Below are 23,890 nucleotides of genomic sequence, written 5' to 3'. Positions count from 1 at the left end.
TCCAAAACAAAATCCCAGACACTGTCCAAGAACAGAACAAACAACTGCTGTGACTAAAAAGAGCAGCTCCATTCTACTTCAACATTTCATTGTGCCGTGTCAGAAAACAAGAAACCTGCATTTCCAGGCGATACATTGGCTTTAGTTAGATTAGAACAGAGTTGGTAACACTTCAATGGCTTAAGTCAGCCAGATATTAGCTTAGGAAATAACTTCTTGTTCATTTAGAACAGTTAAATAATTGACAATAGAAGCTCTTTCTTCAATTAAGTACTTCATCCAACATTTAACTGAAGTTAGTCACATCTTTAGACTTTTGGTTCAAGCTTAGAACTTTTACATATCTACAGTCCTTTCACTTCTGCTCATTACAATGAACAACAGCAGTTTGTTGTGATTTTGACTTGAAAGTAAGGCTCAGAATTTCTCATTAGTCAAACTCAAGTGTTTACTTTTTATTTTAACTTTCAAAAGTTCATTATTTTTGTGCTTCATTAACTAATTAGAACAACAAGAAAAAGGAATGTTAATTCAGCAGTTTTAGAAACAGAATATTGAAGGTCGATGACTACTTTGGATTTGCACATAAACTTCTAATTGCACAGACTGAAGTAATGTTGGGAATGGTACAACATCACTACTACACTGAAACCAAATCAGAGTAGCTACTTTTTTTTGTTAGAGCTCATTTGTGATCTATACTGGTAGAATAATGTAGCCCATTCAATACTGATGTGTACTACCTGTAAAGTAAGCAAAATCTCACAGGCAAGTCTCCTGTTACAACTCTGATTTTGGCATCTACATCAAGCTCAGTAACTCATATATGCTTTTTAACTTACCTGACTGGAGCAGCTGTAGATGAAGTTGCAAAAAGATCAACTGGAGGAGATGTATCAATAGTTTTCGCTGGAGTAGAGCTAGGAGATGTAACAGTTGTGGCTGGAGAAGACTGGAGAAACATTTTAAATACACATTCAATATGCCAGCATTTCTCCACAAACAACTCATGCAGAGATTCACACCCAGTTTCGACACCAGGTCTTCTCATTGTGAGCTGTGCCCCCACTTTGAGAGAATTTAAGGAAGACTGGCCTAAGTTTTCAGAGGGTGGTGGAGTTGAGAAACTCCAAGGTGACTCCACCTAGCAATGCCTGGCTCCAGAGAAGATACATATTGCAGGTGCTTGGAATGCATGCATAGGAGTTTTAATCCCTTTGTTTCAAGATTCACCCAATGTGTAGGCAACTAACTCAGACTTGTGATCTGGAGCTGTCTAACCTACCTTTTAAAATCCCAGTTAGGGTAACTAACAGTTCCTATGTGTCAAAGGATTCTCAGCAAGTTCTGAGAAAAATAGAATGCTCCCCAGTGAACTCCCTCCTCTCAGTTTTAAGACCATCCTGGAGATGGGAGGAACAAAGTATTTTTATGGGTTTATTTCTACAGCTGTCAGACCCTTCATTTCACCCACGGAATGAAATATCTATTAGTCCACAACAGCACCTTAGTACCCTAATCATAGAAATGGTGGGAGAAGAGACATGGTTAGAAACTAAGTTAAAAGTTCAATCTTCAGGCTGAAGAATTTAAGAGCAATCATCAGTGCTAACTTAAGTCCTTGGGAAGATATAAAAGACAGCTCAGCCTACGATTTTGCTTCATCAGCTCCTCCAATTCTAGACAAAGATATCTTAACTATGGCAAGGACAGACACTCAGGAGAGTATACTGCAACTCTTCTGTGCACTTGAAGACTCAAGTTACACCTTGAAGAGTGTCAATTTAATTCTAAAGGATACCATGAGCTTTGCTACATCACCTTGCACACTAGAGCTCTTTTTCCTAACGAGCAAGACAAAGTCCTATGTTTAGGACAGAAAAAGAATGACAAATTTGAAGCGACTTTCTTCTGAGTTCTGCTACTGCCATGCCATCACCATGACTCTAGCAGAAAATGGATTTAAGCTTTCCAGACTCTCCTCAAGCCTTTACTAAGATTTGAGACTAGACTGGTCCAAATTCTTCATGTAAATCAAGGAAGAGGGGATTACCTGTAGTAAGAACACTTTCTGAGCCATCTTGTAGTTCTCACCAACTGCTACAGTATTGGTCAAGAGAGTTTTTTGCTTGTTCTTTTTTTAAAAAGAAATTTAAGAGCTTTCACTAGCATCGAGCATTGAACTGTCTCCCTCAGATTCAGAGGTTTTCATCGAGTTTTACCTGCACAACACCCATTATTAGATACAGAACCATGGCACCTGGCAATGCTTCAGGGATACTAGGAACTGCTGTTACTAACATCACAAAGCTTATTAGTTTATCTGACAGTCAAACCAAGAAATTTTCACTGGCAACTCTTGCTTCATATTAAGGTGAGCAGTCTCACTAATCAAGGTCAATTCTGAAACTAGATATAGGGGATGAAAGTTTTCTTCCTGGCTTTTCACATGAGCGTGGTTTTAAAAGAGTGAGAACTTCCTCCTCAAAAGCCGCAAATGGAATGAAGAATTTGGAGGAGAAACAGTACAGAATAAGTTTCTCACTAACATTGGGATTAAGGGAAAAAAAAGAGATGTTGAGATAAAGACACATGTATCTTTTATGCTTTCACAAAGCTCGGCATCAAATCCTGGCAAAACTGCTCAGCTCCCTGCCCTGGTATAAGCACTACAGCCCTGCAGATCAGTGAAGTGCTTTTATGGCGCCATTATTTACAAGGCCATTAGAAGATGCAATTTTGTCACTTAGGTAGGACCTAGGTGGTGAAGTCTGAAAAGCAGATTAGGAGATGGAAATTTAACTGTTTATGCCCTTAAGATGTTCTAAAGCATACCACCTGAACAACAATTAACTAGTAGAGCAGTTGGCAGTATTTACCTTGCTCAGAGGAGAAGGAGCCCCAGATCTACAAAAAAAAAAAAAAGGGGGGGGGGGTGTAAGATAAGTACACTTTTGGAAGCTATGCTTTTGGTCATCAAAACCCCTGCAAAAAGGCCAAAAGCTAAGCATGACAGCTTTCTGAAGATCTCTACAGTTGCATGCCCTCTGCATTTCTCATACTTCCACGTGCCACTTTAAACAATGAATGAAAATTTTATTTCAAATCTTAACTGAATCTTTTAAGCTACTCTGTATCCCAGGATTATTCTACCTTTTAAATAAGTTCTACTTAATGGAGGAAAGACAGGGACGCATGCAAATGTCTTCCTTTTGGGCCTGCAGGAGCCAGCACGAAACAGTTACTGGGACAAGATGTCACTATATTATAAAGTCATGCAACAGCAGCAGAATAAGACCAATATGGAAGCAGTTATCTAACACAAGTCTTCTGAGGACAGGACAGTGAATTTTCAGTCTACTGCTCTTTTAAAGAAATTCAGAGTTACTTTAAAATAATAATATTTAAAAGTAGATGAAAGGAGGAGTTGCAGTTAAGACTGCACTAGTATTGGACTAGCATCCATCCTATAGATTACTTGAACTGGATAATTCCTAGGAGCTGTGGAACTGATTAGATCTGGAGCTATGACAGATTTTACTAAAAATAATTTAAAGACTACATATAAAAGCAAGCAACAGCTTAGGTACAATTTAGAGAAGAAATCTATTTCTAATTGTTCAAGCCATCTTAGAAAAAACATAAGCATGTCTGCATGCAAGTGATATGTAAACACATGTACTTACCCTTCACTAAATTGCAAGGAAAGCAACAGTGAAAGAGAAAACACAGATTTAGCTTAATCCTTCCTACACTTAGCCATGACAAGTTTCTAGTAAGAAGATGCAAAGCCGTTAGAAAACAAACTGGACAATAAAAGCCTTAGTAGCAGTAAAAAACAGCTCCTTCTAGCAGTTTTCCATAGTTAGTTTTACTTCATTTTGTCAAGTGTCTGGTTGTTCAGTGTGTCATTTCCCCCCATCGCTCCAGTAAGAAAACAAAGTTGCCATTAAGACAGCTTTGTAAGGGAAAGGAAAACCCTAGTCTTACCACAGCTTACTTTCCAGCTAAGTGGCAAAAGGAGGTTAGAGGAGGCAAACCAAAATACCAGCTAGTCTCATATTGTTACTATTTTGCCTTGATACATGGTACAATACATATACCTACTTGTTGCCAGGTTTCTTTCCTTCCAGTGAGTTTAGATGTTGCTCAAGGGTCTCCATGAGACTGCTAGGAGCCTTGAAAGCAAAGAGAAAGATACGCTTCTCAACACATTGCATCGACCTAATGATACTTTGAACTCCAGCACCCACTTCCCTGAAGTCCACCATGTGCATGCTCATGCTGTTATTTTATTTACACCACTGTGAAAATAGTGGATTTTCACACTAGAAGTAGTCAGGCAAAGACAGCTTTTGAAAGATAATATTGTGTCCAAATTTCCAGAGAGAAAATATTTACCTCCACTAAACAGCACCCAAAGCCTAAATCCAGGACGTGCTGCTGACCATTCTTTGAGTCAGCGTTAAACATTGACAACAGCACAGGCACCCACAGGGTTAATTTTAAGAATAATATGTCAAGGTTACCCTTTCAGTTTTGCTTTTAGTCATACCTCCAACACCTCTTTCATGACCAGAGGGCTAGATAATATTTGCAGTCTAAACAAAACAAACCAGAATTACTTTCCAACACCCCCAACAGCAGTTACCTTTGGTTCAAGACTCCAACACCACAAAACCTTACAGCTGTGTCTTCTCAAAATGGCAACCAGGCACAGGTTACTGAGCCCAGCAGTTAATTCCTTCAAATTTCAGAAAGATCACTATTTTAGACATTTACAAAAACTAAGCTTTTTCAAGCCTTCCTGATCTTAGATTTTATTTTAAGCAACCTTTTTGTGGTCAGGCAATACCCCCAGGCATGCACTTGCTGTTACAATGGATAGGAAAAGTAGTCGTAAATACAAATGACAGTGTGCTTAGCTACTCCAGTATAAAATTAGAGTCCAGTTAAGTAGAACCCTGCAAGAGCCACAAGCAAGGAGGAAACCCTTGAGAGATACAGTAGCATATAACAGTCAAGTATTTCATCAGGGTTACCGGTTCATCAATGGTACAGTCTTTAAACGAGGAATTCTCTTTATCAGTCTCTTTCAGATCAACCACAATTCCTGACAGCAACACCTATGGTGTTTTTCATAAATAATGTATTTAATTTTAGGGTAAACATACACATCAAAAAGTCAGTTTGCAACACTTGAAAACAGACTATCCACTGCTCGTATGTACAGTAGGGTGAAAACCAGCTGGCTGGCTAAATCAGATGCTTCAGGATGCTTAGTACCTGCCAGTATCAATGCACAACTAAGTGTACTTATAGTGTCTGCCTACTCATTTTGGCATTAAAACTGAGCAATAAGGTAACTAAACAGATGCAGAAATTTAAAAGGCTCAGAAAATCCTTAAATGATGGCTTGAGTTTAAATATGTCCCACGTACATATGCAATGCAGAAACATCTTAACTATTGCTGCTTCTACATGCATATTTGTTTTCAACTAATTTGAGCACAAGAAAGAATTTGGCTAAACACATGTGACTTAGTAATGAGAAAACTCCAGCAGCAAGAAAAAGATGAGCAAAGGCTTTCATTTGTTTAAAAAAAAAAAAAAGATTCAGACTTCTACAGATTCAAAAAGACTATAGCAATAAGATACAAACTGTGCCTGCTTAAGCATGTAAGCAGCAAGCTATGTTTTAACAAAAATAAAAATCCATTATTTCCTGTTACCAGTTACCTCTACACACATTAAATATTATTCACAGGTTTCAGAAAATCACAGAGGAAGCTTCAGAAAATTTCTACTCAGATGCAACAATGTGGAAATTAAATATTGTCTGGTATTCATTTGCAACACGGAACGGTGCTTAACTTCTAGGTACTGCTTCAACATTAGACTAATCTATCAGTCAGCATTGTGGTGGAACCTTAGATATAGGCTTCCCACTAGCTACTTGGGGCAAAACTGCCATGCTTTAAGAATTGCTAGTAAATAAAAATGAGCCAAGGTCTTCAGCTGCCAAGATGCCTCCCCAGCCTCCAAAACCTTGCAGCCAAACTAGAAAGTCCGAGGATGACAGCTATCAACTTGTATTTCAGTACTGTGACCACTTGTTTGGATTTACAGAGTATGTACACACATCAAGTGTCACAGAATCACAGAATCGTTTAGGTTGGAAAAGACCTTTAAGATCATCAAGACCAACCCTTAACCTAAAACTGCCACATCCACCACTAAACCACGTCCCTAAGCACCACATCTACACACCTTTAAGGTATCTCCACAGGTGGTAACTCCACCGCTTCCCTAGGCAGCCTTTCACAACACCCGACAACCCTTTCAGTGAAGAAGTTTTCCCTAACATCCAATCTAAACCTCCCCTGATGCAACTTGAGGCCATTGCCTCTTGTACTATCACTTGTCCCTTGGGAGAAGCGACCAACACACACCTCACTACAACCTCCTTTCAGGTAGCTGCAGAGCATGTTAAGGTCTCCCCTCAGCCTCCTTTTCTCCAGACTAAACAATCCCAGTTCCCTCAGCCCCTCATAAGACTTGTTCTCTAGACCCCTCACCAGCCTCGTTGCCCTTCTCTAGACACGCTCCAGCACCTCAATGTCCTTCTTGTAGTGAGGGGCCCAAAACTGAACACAGTACTCCAGGTGCGGCCTCACCAGTGACGAGTACAGGGGCACAATCCTGCTCCTGCTGGCCACACCATTCCTGATACAAGCCAGGATGCCACTGGCCTTCTTGGCCACCTGGCCACACTGCTAACTCACGTCCAGCCTGCTGTCAACCAGCACCCAAGGTCCTTTTCCACTGGGCAGCTTTCCAGCCACTTTTCCCCAAGCCTGTAGCATTGCATGGGGTTGTTGTGACCCAAGTACAGGACCCAGCACTTGGCCTTGTTGAACCTAATATAGCTGGCCTAAGCCCATCAATCCAGTCTGTCCTAATCACTCTGTAGAGCCCTCCTGCGCTCGAGCAGATCAACACTCCCACCCAATTTGGTGTTGTCTGCAAACTGATCTGCACTCCATCCCCTCATCCAGATCATTGATAGAGACATTAAACAGAACTGGCCCCAGTCCCCTGGGGAACACCATTAGTAACTGGCCGCCAACTGGATTTAACTACATCCAACACCACTCCTTGGACTCAGCCACCCAACCAGCTTTTTATCCAGTGAAGAAAACAACACGCTCAGGTTGTGTTGAGCGTCACATGCTCAGGTTGTGTTGAGCGTCAACACAACCAAATTCTTGTGGAATATTACTGACTATTGCCACTGCTTGCTTAGGGAATTTAGGTATACCATTGATATTCTATAGAATTTTATATTACTTACTAGCTGAAATTCAGTCTTATTATTCACCTGCTACTTATTTCTCACTGAATTACACTGCCTAGGCCTTATAGACAATCTACAGCACGTTGCAGACTAGCCTTAGCAAGTGAGTTCCAAGCAGCCTTTGGGAGAATACAGCTATGAGGGACTACCTGAGAAGACTGCTGAATTGGTCAGGCAGTTGGACTAGGTGACCACTGCAGATCTGTTCCTTCCAAAGGGACTATTATATCATATTTTAAAGGATTGGTTCATGAGGTGAAAGGGACATTACAGTAACCGTAACTAAGGTGCTGCTGAGCAAGTGCAGCACTGACTGATGATGCAGAACCGGGCTTGTGCAGTCCCAGCGTTTCCAGCAGGCTGACCCAAGAAAAGCAGTGAAAAGTTCTACATAAATTTATAAAGCATATTTCATTAACTGAGCTTAAGGCAAGTTATTCTGGTTCAAAGACTTAGTTCATGACTGACTGGACCTTGTCAAAAAAGAGCCCCTGAGGTACAGAGGTAGGTGAACATACTACTCAGCTATTTCAGAATTGGGTTTGGCATTCCACATGCTGTTAGAAGTCTAAACTTTTCTCTGCTGAAAGAGTGGCCAGACTTCATAGCCCTGTAGCATCTGAAACCCATAAAAATTAACACTCTCCATCTTCACATCATGTCTCACTTTCAGAATTTTTAATTGGCTTTTTTAACCAAGAGAATCACTATTCTGATGTTGATTTAAACCAGGCTTTCCAGAGGTTTTCAAGAAGTACACATTCATAGGTTATAAACACTTAGGATTTACAACTGTTAAGCAGTTTGGGCTGCTCTTCTGTTCCAATTTTACCGGCATCAAAACTGCCATGAGTGAACTCTCCAGCACGGACCTCTTCCTCCATGTATAGAGCGTTTTCACATTAAACACAAAGCCAGGCATCCAGGTCAATTTGCAGGTGATATTGAAAGTGGACCAGCCCAACAGAATTTAAGCAGCTATACCATAAGTGAATTTTGATATTAAAAGTTTTGATGCATACTGACAGAGAAGTTCAGCAATCAAAACACAACTTCTGCATTTAAACTACAAGTTCACTGTACTTAGACCAAGAAAGCAGCATTATTGCTGCTCTGAATTTCATCGCTGGACCAAGACTACATCAGGGAGAGATCACGAAGCAAGTCACACGGCAATCTCTATGCAGTCTATCCTCAAAAAAATGAGCTTGAGCTACAAACTGCAAAAATCTGTCCTTTAGCAAGGAAAAAGCAAGACAGTCTACCCTGCAACTGTAGGTCAGAAGTCATTGCAAAAGACATTATTTCAGTTATATCAGTCTTCAAAAATAGCTTTGAGCAGTTCTTATCTGCAAATTGGGAGGGCTTTAAAGTGTTAGGTGGTATGACTTCCCACCAACATTTCCATTCCTGGTGTGCTTCCTAATTACACAACTTATAGTTATTACACAGACCCAGAAAGACTACAAGAGAAGCTTACCTGTGTAAGATCAGGAATATCACCTTTGTCAATTCCAACTTGCTGTGGGTATAAAAGAGGTAAAATGTAAGTTTGTTATTCCCCTGCAGCAAGCACTAATTTTGACTAGAACCGTGGTATGCACTTTGTCTTTAGAAAATTACTACGAAGTTTGCAAGTGTAGATGCCCATCTTTCTGTAGCTACCTTCAACAATGTGCAGCAGTCCTTTTTTTAAAAAGAAAAAATCCATTTAAAAAGAAGAAAAAAAAACCCAAACGAGTTTGACTCCACCCAGGTAAAGTTCATACTCCATATTGCAAGTCAGGCAGGGCATTCTGCTCATACTGTGTTGTCTCAGAGGACAGCACTAGTGAATTGCCGAACACATACTATCCAGATACCTGATTATCCTAATGAAGTTGTCAAACTCAGCTTGTGAGCAAATCCTAGAAAATATCACTTAAAAAAATGCTACAGCTCAAGTCACTTTATTGTTCCGCCCTTCTCTGCTAGCATTTCAAATACAGCAAGATGAGGTCCAAGTCTGCAACCTTCTATTAGTTGTCCTGTTGCTTCATTATGGCTCTCCAAAGTGCCTGTTGGTTTAGCTTTTGCAGAAAAATAAGCTCCACTGCACTAAGTAATCTTGAAGTGCAGTCATTACAATCCCTGTCCTGCAAAGCTGACCTATAGGTGTCTAAAGTACTTCACTCCCTCAGGTTCAACATTCATATAAGACATTACCCACCATTCAGGTGTCTAGCAGGCTCCTTCAGAAATAAAATAGAACCATAGAATGGTTTGGGCTGGAAGGGACCTTTAAAGGTCATCTAGTCCACCCCCCCTGCAATGAGCAGGGACATCTTCAACTAGATCAAGTAGCTCAGAGCCCCGTCCAACCTGGCCTTGAACATTTCCAGGGATGGGGCATCTACCACTTCTCTGGGCAACCATAGGGTGTTTCACCACCCTCACTGTAGACTAGACATAAGGAAGAATTGTTTTTACATCTACACTCTTTTAGTTTAATACCATTACCCCTTGCCCTATCACAACAGTCGCCATCTTTCTTGTAAGACTCCTTTAGGTATTGAATGGCAATAAGGTCTCCCCAGAGCCTTCTCTTCTCCAGGCTGAACAGCCCCAGCTCTCTCAGCCTTTCCTCATAGCAGCTTAATAGTTAGGTAAATTAGCAAAGAAATCAACTTTTTATTCAGCTCATTACTGCTGTCCATTACAATGAACCATGAAGCATCGAAAATGTGCATCTTGTGCCAAGGAGCCAACTACCACAAATGAGAGCGCAGCAAAAGAGTTAATTAACCATGTAATATTTGCACTATCCACATAAGAGGATGATAACAAGGATCAAACCCAGGAAAATCTCTCATTCCAGTTAACTTGCAGTTGGCTGCAAAGACTTAGAAAGCGGACTTACAAAATCATTATGTTTTTATTCCTAATTGCTATATTTTCCTCTAATGTTCAACCGTACTCTAGAACCATGCATTCATTACAGCACTTCCAAGAAATATCGATATGGTTGAAGTTATGTCAGCTGTTACGTTACCAGGAAAGTTGAGACTGGCTACACAGTAGAGAGATGTGGAAGTCCTAAGCAGGGCTTAACTACTTCAAGAAAAGCTGACCAAGCAGATCCAGGAACTTCTATACTGCCTCAGTTATACACAGTGAGCTAGATGCTTAACAAGTGCAATTACTATCTCATGTTGGTGCTAAAAAAAACCCACAAAATACTTAAGCGCCAGACTCCAGAAGACTGGAAGTCACTTACCTCTGCAACTTTAAGAAACTCTGATACTCTGGTCATTCGAGTAAGAAATCGTTTGTAGATTTCAAGAGCATCTTTACATTGTCCCTTTTTCATTTCAAAAAATTTCTCTAGAGAAATAATTTTGTAAATTTCAGTTAAGATATCTTACATTAGGTCTGCATTCATCAGCAACTCTAGTTTTCAGGACAATCATGTTTCAAGAATATTACACTCCATTAACATTTTTCTACTTGGACACTAATCTAGTGGTGTTCCTAGTCCTTAGTAGAATTTAGAAGTTGGGCTTGTTGAGCTTCTAAAGAATTTCATAGACCAGAAAACCGCACCCCAGCCAGCTGTAGCTGTGATGTAAACCAGGTTTTTAAAGATAAAAAGTAATCAGATGAAATAGCTACCAAACTTAAAATTCAAAGTCATTAAGGGTACTTAAACATAGATTAGTATGTCTTCTACCAAGTTTTCTTCACTCCAAAGAACATACTTCTTCCACTTGGGTGTCTCTCTAAAGTTTGTTCACATTCATTATCAAGCACACCTGCCACATATTTCAACCTGAACCTTAAGTAGCAGTCGACAGCTAAATCTCAATCTAATTGTTATGCCCAACACATCTGTGTCTGCTCCATAAGCTTCCCACACCTATAGTTTCAGTCAAAACACCCAGGACTTACTTTTATGAAACCACCAGAAAGCATTGCAACATGGATACAAAAAAATCATCTGAGCTTGTGTCCTGCTCAGGAACATCTTTTTCCCTATTCAGCCTCTGTAACCTCTCTGTTTCTTCCTGTTGTAGCTGCAGTCAGTGTTAGGTCAGTCACACTGGCCAAGCAATCTCAATTTTCAGCTTTCTATAGACCAGCTGAAGTGCTCACAAGTTTTAATATTTAAAGCTCATTTTCTACAGGGTCAGTTATGTTTCCTGCAGTTTACAGCAACTTCTGGATTTAGACTTCATAACAAAGCCTTTTGGAGGGACAGCTTAAGGTGTGTTATGCTGGTGGTCCATGCCAAGCTGTCTGAGCTTCAGAACATGCTCACAGCCTCCTACAGGCTTTGTAGGCTGATGGTAGGTAGGGTTCTGGAGGGGATCCAGCTCTGGCAGTCACACTTTCAGACAGCTCAGGAACGTTATTCAGGAGCATATTATTTCATCTAAAGCTATCACATAGCATATATAACAGAGCATCTGAGAATCTGAGTATCTTAAAAATGCAATCAAATAGCAAAAGTTGCTTTGCTAATCTTGCAGGACATAGGGAAGCTCACACAGCCTTAGTTTTCCCTTACTTCAGAACAGATTAGTCAAGAAAAATGTAATAAGTTTTAATGAAAACTAATTAAAAAAAAACTGAAGCAGATCTGAAACTTGTTTTTCAGTTGCTCATGGCATGTGAGATACAGACACCGGGCTACTTACCTAGTAAGTTAATAACCCCATCATTGTAGCAAGCGAAAAGTTTGATAAGATCTTTAAACAGAAGCATGAATGCAGCATTTATAACACCATTTGTCAGTTCATTTGGATGAACCTACAAATAAAATACCAGTTATTTACAGCAGATTTACTGAATATAATCAGAATTTTTAGCTTGCAGCTGGTATCTGACACTGTTGCAGAATCAAGCACTGAATACAAGCCTTCACAGAAAGAAACCAAACAAAGCTTTTGGTTAGCAGATCAAGGATTGCTTTCTTCACCACTGCAAAACAATCCACTGCAAAAGAGGAGTATCCCCATCAACAGTAAACAACTTTGTCTTGAATCTTTCACCTATCACAGAGGTGGAAAGCAGAGACTCTATTAACAAAGCTTTAATGAAACTGGGCAAAAGATGTCAGTTCACAGCTGAGCTGAACAAAACCTCAGTTGTCTACTAGGTAATGAAGTCAGGTTAATGATGTCAAGACCCTTCCAGTTCTCACAGTAACTTGGGCAGAAAGTAAGTGCTCATTTATAAAAGATCTTTGTTTTATTAAAAAATATCTCCTATTCCAAGACCATTATCACATTTCCTATGCCATTTAAGTAACAAAAACTCAACAGCAAGACATGTATTCCTAAGGCTTTCCTCTGCAAGCTGTAGTGGGCCCTGCCTTCCATCTGGGAGCGTGTCCTTCTACCCATCAAGAACAGAAGAACTTCAAGATGGACTTCTTTGCAATGTTATGCTGCACCTCCTACCACAACTGACTCCTGTTTCTATCCTTAAAGCAGATAAATAATCCCACCATCATTCATAACATTATTACATTATAAATCTATTGTATACCAGATGAAGGTTTTGATGAAGCCAAACAATGTAGATGTGATATTTTACTGGCTTTTTCTCTCCCCCTAAAAACAAGTTGGCTGCCAAGAGACAGAAAAAACCTCCCAGCTCTGAGTCAGCAGTCCTCAAGAGCCCTCATTTCTCACACCGTTCTCCTACCCTCTCTACAAAAAAATAGTTGAATCTGCACATTTTTTACATATAGGAAAGAGACATCCTTCACCTCACTCTACCTCAGTGGAATACTGAAAAGGGGATTTCTTTTTTCCACCTCCCACATAATGGGATGATCAGTAAAGCATTGCCTACAAGGTGAAATGCTTAAGTCACTGCCCAGTGTTAATGCTGGATCAGCTTCAATACATACATCGAATTCAAGTAGTGCATCAATTTGTTCCTGCAATATTGGCATACTCTTCAGTAGCTTTTCAGGAGCCATTGTTCTCATTACACCGTCAGCTCTGCAAGAGGGAATACACGTTAGAAGCCATGATGTTTCCCTTCTCCCTCTCCCCAAACCAAATTGTCTAAATTTAAGCTTAAAGCTGCTATAACTCATTTCAAACATTTGGAGCACTGTCTGAATTTCCTGCTTCTCACAACATTCCAAGAGCTGCAATGGAAAATACTTCATACAGCCACCCAACCTGACAGCAGGCAAAGAAGAGGTTTGTGATAGAATGATGAATGATCTCTTTATGGAAAGAAGACACTAAGAGTTTAAATAACTTGACAAGAAATGCTGTCACTAAAGGCTAAAGTACTTAGAGAACTGATAGTCTTTGTGCATCAAGTTTGTTATGAATAACTAATGATAACTCATTGCTATGAGTACTTTTTAATGATGTGTCTATGGTCACTGAAGACAAAAAACTCTATAGGTTGCTTTTTTCCCAATCTAGTGCCGCAATATATGCACGCCAATTCAGTGACAATTTACATCAGGGCAATCCTGGCTTAGAGCTTCTTTCCTCAGTATTCCTGGGTACTAATTAATTCTATTACTCCTTCATAGCACTTCCACTGACTTTGACCTGCTGTATCCATCCTGAACCATTACTCTAATGGGATCACGCAGCAGTCATGGATGTGTAGCATTCCTTAACTGCCACCCATAGTCATACAGCAGTCTTCACGCATGTCCATTTTTATCTCTAAATATCACAAACCTGCACAAGCACCATTATATATTGCCCTGCTCTGGCCACTGACAGTTATAGCATCTCCTCTCGGTGAATGCATACCACCATTTTAACTTCTTTTATACTATACTCTGAGGCAGCACCTTGTCTTGAGCACCAGAAATAACAGCATAGAAAGCCTTTCCATGAACATATAGCAAGGCAGGAACAGAAGGACGCCCAGCAACTCAAATTTATGTTTAACATGAAGCATTTGAAGGCACAAAGGGAACCTCAGCACTTTCGCACTGCAGCAGCCTGCTAGATCAAAGCCTGCCTGAAATATCAAAGACTAGTAGCTAGCTGGATTATGTCAAAAACTTCTTACTGATTCATATTCCAGATAGGTTCAAGAGATAACTACTTTGGTCCCCACTGTGGGAATAGCATCCAGCTACACGACAGTTTGAGAAGCAGGAGAGGAAGGCCTGGCAGCGACGCCTCTATTAACAGCTCAGAATCCCAAGCAGCAGAATACACCGGAACTGACAGAACAATTCTGTACACAACTCGTGATTAACAAGAGCATCTTTAGTGTGCATTCAGTTAAGCCACAGTGTCAGTGGGTGTTCAGCCACTTGTGTTGTCTGTGCTTCAAGAGAGAATCTAGAGCCATTAAAGTTCCAGTTAGAGGAGTCAGAGAAAAAAAAGTGTTCTGATAAATACCAACATACTACTCTGGACTGTATTAACTTTTTTTTCTTTAAACATAGTTCTTGTGGGAAATAAAACCAGTAGTTTACAACCTCTTTCAGTTCATTTTATAACTGTTTGCTGTCTTGTCTGCTAAGAACTTCAGCTGTTCATTTCAGTTTTCCTTTGTAATCAGTCATCTTTAAGGAAAGTGTCTGGAGAGTAATGAAACATCCTCAATATAGTTTCAGAGCATTTCCTTCTCCAAATCCTAAACACAGACTCACTGCAGCACATTTTAATAAGTCAGATTTAACATCTAGTACTAAAAGCTCCCAGTTCTGCAAGGCACCTTACTTCAGTCTTCAGTATTTCCCTTACTACCCACTGTTTTTCCTTTCCTCGTGTAATGTTAATCAATTACAAATACTTGGATTTCCAACCATTTTGGTGTTTCACTGTGGCTAACCAAAGAACATAAAAACAAAGTCATTGAGACACTAAAATTAAGCGTATTGCCACAAACCAGATTTTCATGGGTCCAGCAACCCTATCAGTTTACAGATGTAAACTTTGCTTACCCTTTCTTCACTCTTGCAAAGTCAAATGCCATTTGTCTGTAGGAAAATGCTTTTTCATTCAAGTATCTACTATAACGCCTAATAAAGGTGGACATGTCATAACCTGCAAAAAAATTTACACATTTTACATTTAATTTTCATGCTTGTTTAGAGGTTCTTTAGTAAAGAATAATATACAGTCAATAGATCCTAAAGTTATGTGATCTCCACACAACTCCACATACAGAACAGGCATCGCAAGACATCATCCAGCTTCCGAACAAAAAGCAGTAGTGCTGCATCAAAACAATCTACCACTGTCGTCTTCTTCCAACAGAGTCATCCAATGTACCAGTGGCATGGTTCCTGGGGAAACGTGCTAGGGGCTTCTACACAGATATGTGGCAACATTATTTGATGGCGAAATTAGTTACCCCTCTATTAATGGGGAAAAATGCCAATCGAACAAGAAGGTTATACTTAACTGGTACATGACTTCCATGATAAAGATTGATTTCAGCTTAAAACACTCCCACTATTTTAGGTATGTCAGTCCCTCCAACTCTTACATGGACCTTCAGAACTCCCCTGACTAGGTTTACCAGAATAAAGAAATTACGAAGGCATTCAGAGATTTGTGCTTTCTTTGAACTTTCTTTGAACTAGAGATCTTCAAGGCATATGATACCATACAAGCAGCCTCAAACTTCAGTAACCTTCAAGCCTGTAAGACTTTGGAACAGTTAGCATTACAGTCTGTCGTTCTGGTATTTCTTTCAAAGTTTCTTCCTCTAAGCTACAGATACATGTGCAGCAGGCCACTCATCCCCCTCTTCAGTAGAAGTCCCTTTTTGCTATCTTTGTTAACATCCACTTCCCTTGACTTAGTCATTGACTGTATTTTTCCTCAATATCTTTCAACATTAAGTACCTCTGCCAACTCAGGCTTAACACTACCAACTCCAATGCCTGATTATCTACGACACGCTGTTGTATTATCTAGGAAACAGCAATTTCAGTTTAAAGAAAGGGGCAAAGCATACAAAAGCATGCATTTAATGGAATTAACTGTTGCCAAATACCAGTATCTTTGAACACGCAGAGCATGTTTTGCTTCCACAAACACAGTTCTAATATTGGTTGGGCTTTGTTCCTGCCCTGTGTTACAATTTCTAAAACATGCTGAAGTCTTTTTAGTGTCACACGTCTCCATTGAGAGATGGAGTTTTGTGGTATTGCTTTGACTTTGCCCATTATCCTAGCATTCCTGCTTTCTGCATACAGTCTACAAATATTCTCTGACAGCTGCTGAATTGTAAGTTTCCTCTCTTTTCTACTAGAGCTACCATGAAACCAGCTCTTTCTCCATTAAGTGAAGCAACAGGAAAAATCACTGATAGTTCCAGAGTCAAAGCAGAAAAACAGATGTCGTAAGCTTTAGAGAGAACAACTCCTTAATCTTTGCCTAGACCTTCTAAATTCACTACTCAAATCAAAACCAGCTAGTTCTTTTGGTGCTTACCCCCTACCTCTCTAAATAAACATTTGTATAGACAATTCCTAAAAAGTGCAGTGTCCCCAAGCAACCAAAATACCATTTAAGATGGAATAAAAAAAACTAAATGGAAAGTTATGCATTTCATCCTTAACTCCCATAACAGAACAGGAGATAGCCAACCCAGCCCTGATTTCAACCAGCACTTACTAATGGAGTTCTACAGTTTCAACTCTAGAGTACAAATTTTGCAGAAACTGAGAAACCTTGTTCTGAAGTTGTCCAGCAGTTGACTTGAGCTCCTGTATTCATTAAGTACTTACAAAAAGGCTTCTGTAGCACATTTTTATATTATTTGCATCTTATGAACGAAAGAGGAAATTAACAATAGTATCTTATGCGGAATCTTGTTAAGATTATAGACATGAGTAGGCTTACCATGAGATCCACTTTTGTCCAGAAAATTGCTGAGATTGAACAATGTGTTTCGAGACGCCAGGTACTGAATAAATCTCTGCAACACAAAGTTATTTTCTTACTATAGGTTTTATCTGAAGGCTCTGTAACTCCTAGCAGGTAGGCTACCAGTTCAACTCCAGTACACATACACAAAACCGCAGATTTATTTATTAGCCTGCAATACCTTCCTCAAAACCTTTTTCATCCATTCAGATTCAGATTAATTACATTTAGCCTGACTCTCTACTAAACACTCTACTGTATACATAAAAATAGATTATGTGCAAATACAAACCAGATTGTAGAAGCAGTAAAAATTGTTAATTCTCAAAGAGATGTGAGGAAGCACCAGATTTATCTGCTTGCAAATCAGCATATCCAGGCTCGTCCCAGACTTTACAACCCAGCAGACCTCAGGTTCAGCCAAGCAGAGGGCCTGTTTTAATAACAAGCAGGCCCTACATCAAGTACAGTGACTAACAGGCTGAAACTGTTACAGACAGCAAATCAGAATATTGGCCAAAGCTTGAAACGGAAAAATAGGACAGGAGTAAAAATTTTTTCATTGCATGAAAACACTTTATATGCAGTCAAGAAGGAATTGTTTCACAGTCATATTAAAGCTCTTTAAGTACACTTTTGGTTCTTATGCAGACATACCAGTCTACACAGGTCAATAAAAAGCATGGGCAAGGAAAACGTAATACAAAGGCTATCAAGTTTAATTTACAGCTTTAGGAAGATTTTAACACTCATGCAGAGATGGTAGCTATTTGGATGGCAATACGCATGTGCCAGAACACCAACTTTGACTCTAGTCAAAAAGTCCCAGGTGATCTTCAATCCTGCCCAGCTCTGTTTTCAGATAGCGCATAAGTTATCAACATCCTGGAACAGGCTGCTACTTGCTCTTATGCTACAGTTTTGTAAATGAAGAGGCAGATAATCAGCCTGCCTCCAACTACATTGTTAAAGGCAAGTTTGCCCCTCATCAAGAATCATCCTTGCCCTTTGTTCTTAGGTCCATACTGATTCAGAAGTGATGCCTCTGCACTACTGAGGTTTTTGGCTTGGAGTCTGTCAGTGCCATCGTGGTTTCGACAGAAAGCTGATTACACTTACCTCATTGCCGTGAACCATTAGATGATGTGTGGTAACTAAGGCTTTGAATACGACCACCCAGCTACTGTTTGTTGCTCGCTCAAAAAGTGTGTCAGCCATCTGAGGAATATTCACGTTTGTTTCATTAGTTGCTTGGATCAAGTCTGTAAAAAGAAAGAAAAGGAAGCTGTTAGGTGCTACAAATAAGACAAAAAAGTTTGCAACATTGCCAACCTCTCAGCCCACCAGGCTGCAGGCCATGGTAATGGCAAAGAGCAAGTTCAGTGCTTACATTCTACATTTAACACAACAAAAATCCCACCAAAACCTGAGTTTATATTACTACATGCCAACAGCAACACTGGTCTGATTCTTGTGTCCAACATCACCAGCTTTCCACCAATTCTGTCCTGAGCTACGTCCCAACCTTTGCCCGTCTTCATCCCTGATGAAGTTAGGGTCCACAACATCACATGACTTTATTGCTTGCAGGTTTTCAATTTAACTGTGGTAGTTCACTACCCCTGAGTTTGAGTTAGTATTATTGAATTCTTCACTTACAAGTAATGCATCAAGCACTCTGAACCCAGTCACATCAGCAAAAAGAGGTATCACCAGAAACAGATACTCCAGTCATCTCTGAGGTTAGAGTTTCATCAGCGTGCTACAGCACACCTCCCAGGGTCTGTACAGAACTAGACAGCAGAAGAGTGCATTCAGGCATGCATTGAGCCCTCTTCACAGCAGGAAAGAAGGCAAGGATAGACATTAGTTTATACTGAAGAATAACAGTCTTCTGCAAGCAACTGCACCTCACACAGAAGAAATAAGACAGTAGAGTGTCTTAAGGAATAAGAATAAAATACAGCTTTGTGTCCTGTATATTAGGAAGGTGTAGACTTGCACAAGAGAGCAGACAAAAATGATAAGTACTTAAATCATAAACAGCAGGGCAGCAAGCTTTCCACTAGCATCTATATTCCATGTCTGATGGGATCTTTGATTTACTACATCACCTCTTACCTACCATCTCTTGCTAGGCAGGCAGCAATGACCTTCTGCAAACTATTACCAATTTTTGAGACACAGCTAGAAACTGCGTACTGCAACTGCATGACCAAAACCCGTGTGATGCCAGACACGACCTTAGCAAGACTTCAGGAGACAACTTCTCGCAACACAAAGAGCACAGAACATAGACCTAATTGTAGGGCTAAGGCTTAAAGTTTGAAGGCCTAAGTAGAACAAGTTAAAAGTTAAGAAGTTTAACTACTAGACTAGACATTATCTGTGTTACTAATGAAAATACTCATATTTTACTTTCCTTGAGAAGAAAGTAATCATTGTTAATGATTTTCCACGTTTCTTTTCCCCCTTCCCAGACTAGAATTGTTCATCCAACTATTCAAACCATTCAGTGATGACACATATTCCACCCTAGAAGCAGACAGGCTGTTCTGTGACTGATCCTTGCACACCTAAACTACACAAAGCTGCTGTAAACACTCTACAGGAGTTCAGTTCACCAGGGCAGCAGGGTCACCACTGTACAGACCTGCTTTCCCTCCCCAGCACAACCCCACTTCATGGAGGGCATTAATGCTGCTAAGGGCAGAAAGTCAAGGTTCAGACTGCTGGGAAACTACTGTTTCTGCCTCTGCAGGGCAGGAAAATTCCAGAGGACAGGTCTGTCTAAACAGACCGATAAGCTGCATCAGCTATTGAGAACTACCTTATGTGTTCAGAAACCCACATTGCTGCACCAGAAGCGTTCAGAAGTCTCATGATTTTCTTTTTAATTTAAGGCACGTGTTTTCTGTGGGTTTTTCACTTCTATTAAACAGATTAATTTAAGATACAAGAAATCTATAGCTCAGAGTCAGAAGACTGTGAAAACTGCAGTATTTGTGTTTAAAACTGTCTTTTGTATGGGCATAAAAGTTGCAAGTTGTCTTCAGTTTCAGGTCAGTGGAATGATTTTCTGTAATGAGACAGAAGACAAAAATTACGCGATCTGTTCGCCAAGTCTGATTTTAAAATGTTTGTTGTCGTGCTGGTTTTCATTTGGTTGTGGGTATTCAGGATTTTTTTGCAAAACACCTTCTGAAATGTAAAGCAAAATTCTATAACCTCAATAATGCTACCCTTGAAGGAGGCAGTTCTGCAGACAAAGTATTACAGTAGTAAAGCCATGCTATTGAATGACAACAGTTCAAGCTCACAGAGCTCCAACAAGTCTCCTTGATCTTGTTGTACAAACAGGCCAATAATCTTTCATTCTGTACTGCTTATTAGCACATTGCAGAAGACAGAGTTTTGTAAAAGACTAGAAGCAAGTCACAAGTGGCCTGCTCACCCTTTAACCCGCTCAGGGGTTTTACTGCAGACGACACCATTTGTCCTCAGTACAAGGAAAAATGCATCAAGTTTGCAAACTTTCAGTCCTAAGCTTCAGTACGTAGCTCACTATGGAAGAGAGGTGCTATAAATTGTGTATTCCAGCAGTGGATATTAGATGCTGAAACCTCAGAGGAGTCCACCCTCAGCAATGCTGGCAATGGAGGCTACAAGACACTACTCTCATCTGCTACTACAGCACTGTTTCTGAAGTCACTCAGTCATTTCTGCCTCCTCTTCAAACTGCTGGAGGGTACGGCATCTCAGTCTGCAGCTCTGAATGTTTTAGGACACGAGTAATTACAGTGTGCCGAGTAGAGGGGTATGATTAAATTTAAGCCTACCACCATCAGCGCACAGAAAAGAATTAAACCACACATGAAGATTTTACTCATCATCTGAGGTGAAAAAAAAAAAGAGATGGGGGGTTAATTCTTGCAGAGCTGTTAAGTCACACCACAAAGTTAAGGAATTCAAGCTTCCTGAGTTTCTTTCCCCAATACCAGAATCTCAGCTTAACCAGCAACTATTAGCATCTGGAGCAACTCACAAGCATGGCTAACTTCAGCAAACTCCGAGCAACAGAGTTTGGTGGCTGAGCTAAACTCTAAAATAAGATTTGGCAATTTGACTTTAGTGTGGTAGGGAAGAATGGGTACATGGAAAAAGACGAACACATACAAGAAAAATGAAAATCTAGAAACTAAGTTTTCAAAAGATACAGATTCAGACATTTACTGGTGGGACACAAACTCAGTTTTCAAAAGAGACAATGAAGTTCAGTCTTCCAAGCAAGTCACAGGCGGATGTGTTAATACAAAATAGATAATATTAAGAAGTGCCAGATGAAGAACCGCCCATCAGAAGCCATATGAAGCAACCTTACAAAGTTGATTCCATTTGGGGTACACACAAGTAGGACAAATGACTTAAAGGTACCTTCCTGATGAATTTTCTGCTACTGCAGGCATCCACGTCAAGTACACTGACAGCTAATCCCCAAACCCAGAAACTGAGCTCAAATACAAATTCCAGCAGAGTAAGAAGTCAGGAATTGTCCAGCAATAGCAGAAAGTGCTTTCACTGAGACTTTTACAGAAATGAAGTAGATGGAGAACGAAGATCTATACACCCTTCGTTTGAATTTGTTTGTTTACTGTGGGACTAAATTATAATTACCAAACACAGTACCTCATGTCTCCTATTTTGTCTCTTCACATTTTTGTAGCTGCTCTTTTGAACACTTATTCAGTCTAGAGATCCTTATTTAAATTATAATCTGGACTTCAATATACTTCTAGTATATTGCATCTAGTATATCTGCATCTTTGAGATGCAAAACCAATGCACACAGAAGAAATAAATGGTTGTCAACTCTTTGACACTATAATTCAACTCTAAACATTAGTCTTTAAACTCTGACTAGCCAATTTTTCGACCCGAAGACATCTACAACTTAAGTAGAGAAGAGAAGCAAAGCTAGGGTATGATTAACACCTTCATTAATAAAAAGACAAGCCTGTCAAATTGAGGAAGATCGGTAGAGGGTTCAGTGAAGAAGACTGAAGTAAGTTAAGACACCTTAGCTCCTCACGACCTTTACAAGACCACTAAAAGATAGGACTAGTTTTAGTGTTCGTTAAGCTTATAAGGAAGAAAAAAAAAAAAAAAGAGAACAGCAAGAAAGTTTCGAATTCTTCAGAACTTCAGATTTATCCAGTCTCATTAAAAACTATTACCTGGTTTTGAGTTTGTTTTGGGTGGGGGTTTTTTTCTGGGTTTCCTTTTTTTTTTTTTTTAAATGAGAGAGATTACACAACATTTTAAAGAATCTCTCTTATTCCTTTACCTTTTCAGCTTGTATTCCGGATCTGGGCAGGTAGTTTTCCTGTTTTGTTTTGGGGTTGGTTTTTACTCAATTCTTTAATAAACCGATTGGGGATTCCCTAATTCAAAGTTGATTATTCATAATTTACATTTCAGTATGCAGAGAAACAGCAGCAGAACACAAGACCTCTCTGTTCAGAGGGCTATTGGTGCCAACTTAAGAGCAGCTGTCATTCCGCATTGAATTAACACACGAGCTGCCTCAGCATCTGAGCTGTGTCATACATTCAGTTCCTAAACTTTGCCAAATCCTTCTGACAGCAACTCCCTTGCAGGCCTTTCTTGCTATTATGTTGAACACTACAATAGCCTTCACAAGGTCTCTTCCTTGCTAGTAAGTATTTAAATAACGCCTTGAACCTACAGAAAAGGAAATCCAGGACTTCCAAATCTGGGCTAGTAGAGAACAGAAGGAAGTGCCTAAAAGCAAGAGTTCACAAGTCTTAACCAAATAAAGTTAAATAGGCAAGTAACAGTGCAAGTCCTCCCTTGCAAGACACAGAACTGTATCAGGAAGCTACTACATCATTGTGCTAACAAGTGTTAAGAGCTGAACTTCCAGGTCTATAGAAGGCTGACCACAGAACAGTACTGGAAAGCAGAACAAAGTAATCAGTTTTGCTTCTACAATAACTGCTCACGAGAACATTAGATGATTTTAATGCTGTCAGCTTTGACTATCAAGTGATGCCACAAATGAGAGTCGGGAAATTATCTATGGTGTTAAAGTTTACCATCTACTTTATTCACCCTCAGCTTGCCCCATCTCCACAAATATGCACCGTAATCTGGCTTGTAATAATCTCCACAAGCAGAACAGCAACTCATGCTGTCTCATCCTTCCTCCCCAAAAGTCTACCGAGTTACTACACCTCACCTTGACCCCAGAAAACCTACCCTTTATCAAAGTCACAGAATCACAGAATCACAGAATAGTAGGGGTTGGAAGGGACCTCTGTGGGTCATCTAGTCCAACCCCCCCGCCGAAGCAGGGTCACCTACAGCAGGCTGCACAGGACCTTGTCCAGGCGGGTCTTGAATATCTCCAGAGAAGGAGACTCCACAACCTCCCTGGGCAGCCTGTTCCAGTGCTCCGTCACCCTCAGAGAGAAGAAGTTCCTCCTCATGTTCAGACGGAACTTCCTGTGCCTCAGTTTGTGCCCATTACCCCTTGTCCTGTCACTGGGCACCACTGAAAAGAGCTTGGCCCCATCCTCCTGACACCCACCCTGCAGATATTTGTAGGCATTTATAAGGTCCCCTCGCAGCCTTCTCTTCTTCAGGCTGAACA

At 40.1% G+C, this 23,890-nt stretch overlaps 1 protein-coding gene across 2 annotated transcripts in view; it reads right to left on the bottom strand.

Annotated features, from left to right (window-relative positions):
* Window positions 1–23,890, bottom strand: part of SNAP91 (synaptosome associated protein 91) — a 73,288-nt gene that overhangs the window by 33,476 nt on the left and 15,922 nt on the right. The window contains exons 3-13 of one of the 2 annotated variants that reach the window (XM_075414437.1): window positions 18,337–18,479; window positions 17,194–17,269; window positions 15,282–15,384; window positions 13,254–13,347; window positions 12,034–12,145; window positions 10,614–10,720; window positions 8,838–8,879; window positions 4,108–4,178; window positions 3,687–3,692; window positions 2,880–2,907; window positions 843–952 (exon numbers count right to left, since the gene is read on the bottom strand). In XM_075414437.1, coding sequence (XP_075270552.1) covers window positions 843–952; window positions 2,880–2,907; window positions 3,687–3,692; window positions 4,108–4,178; window positions 8,838–8,879; window positions 10,614–10,720; window positions 12,034–12,145; window positions 13,254–13,347; window positions 15,282–15,384; window positions 17,194–17,269; window positions 18,337–18,479 — 892 coding nt within the window. Of the gene's footprint in view, window positions 1–842; window positions 953–2,879; window positions 2,908–3,686; window positions 3,693–4,096; window positions 4,179–8,837; window positions 8,880–10,613; window positions 10,721–12,033; window positions 12,146–13,253; window positions 13,348–15,281; window positions 15,385–17,193; window positions 17,270–18,336; window positions 18,480–23,890 lie in introns of those variants that run through there. The other variant, XM_075414436.1, reaches the window with a different exon arrangement.

Source organism: Opisthocomus hoazin, chromosome 2 (genome assembly GCF_030867145.1).
Source record: "Opisthocomus hoazin isolate bOpiHoa1 chromosome 2, bOpiHoa1.hap1, whole genome shotgun sequence".
Taxonomy (NCBI): domain Eukaryota; kingdom Metazoa; phylum Chordata; class Aves; order Opisthocomiformes; family Opisthocomidae; genus Opisthocomus; species Opisthocomus hoazin.
This window is presented reverse-complemented; position numbering and strand designations above follow the sequence as displayed.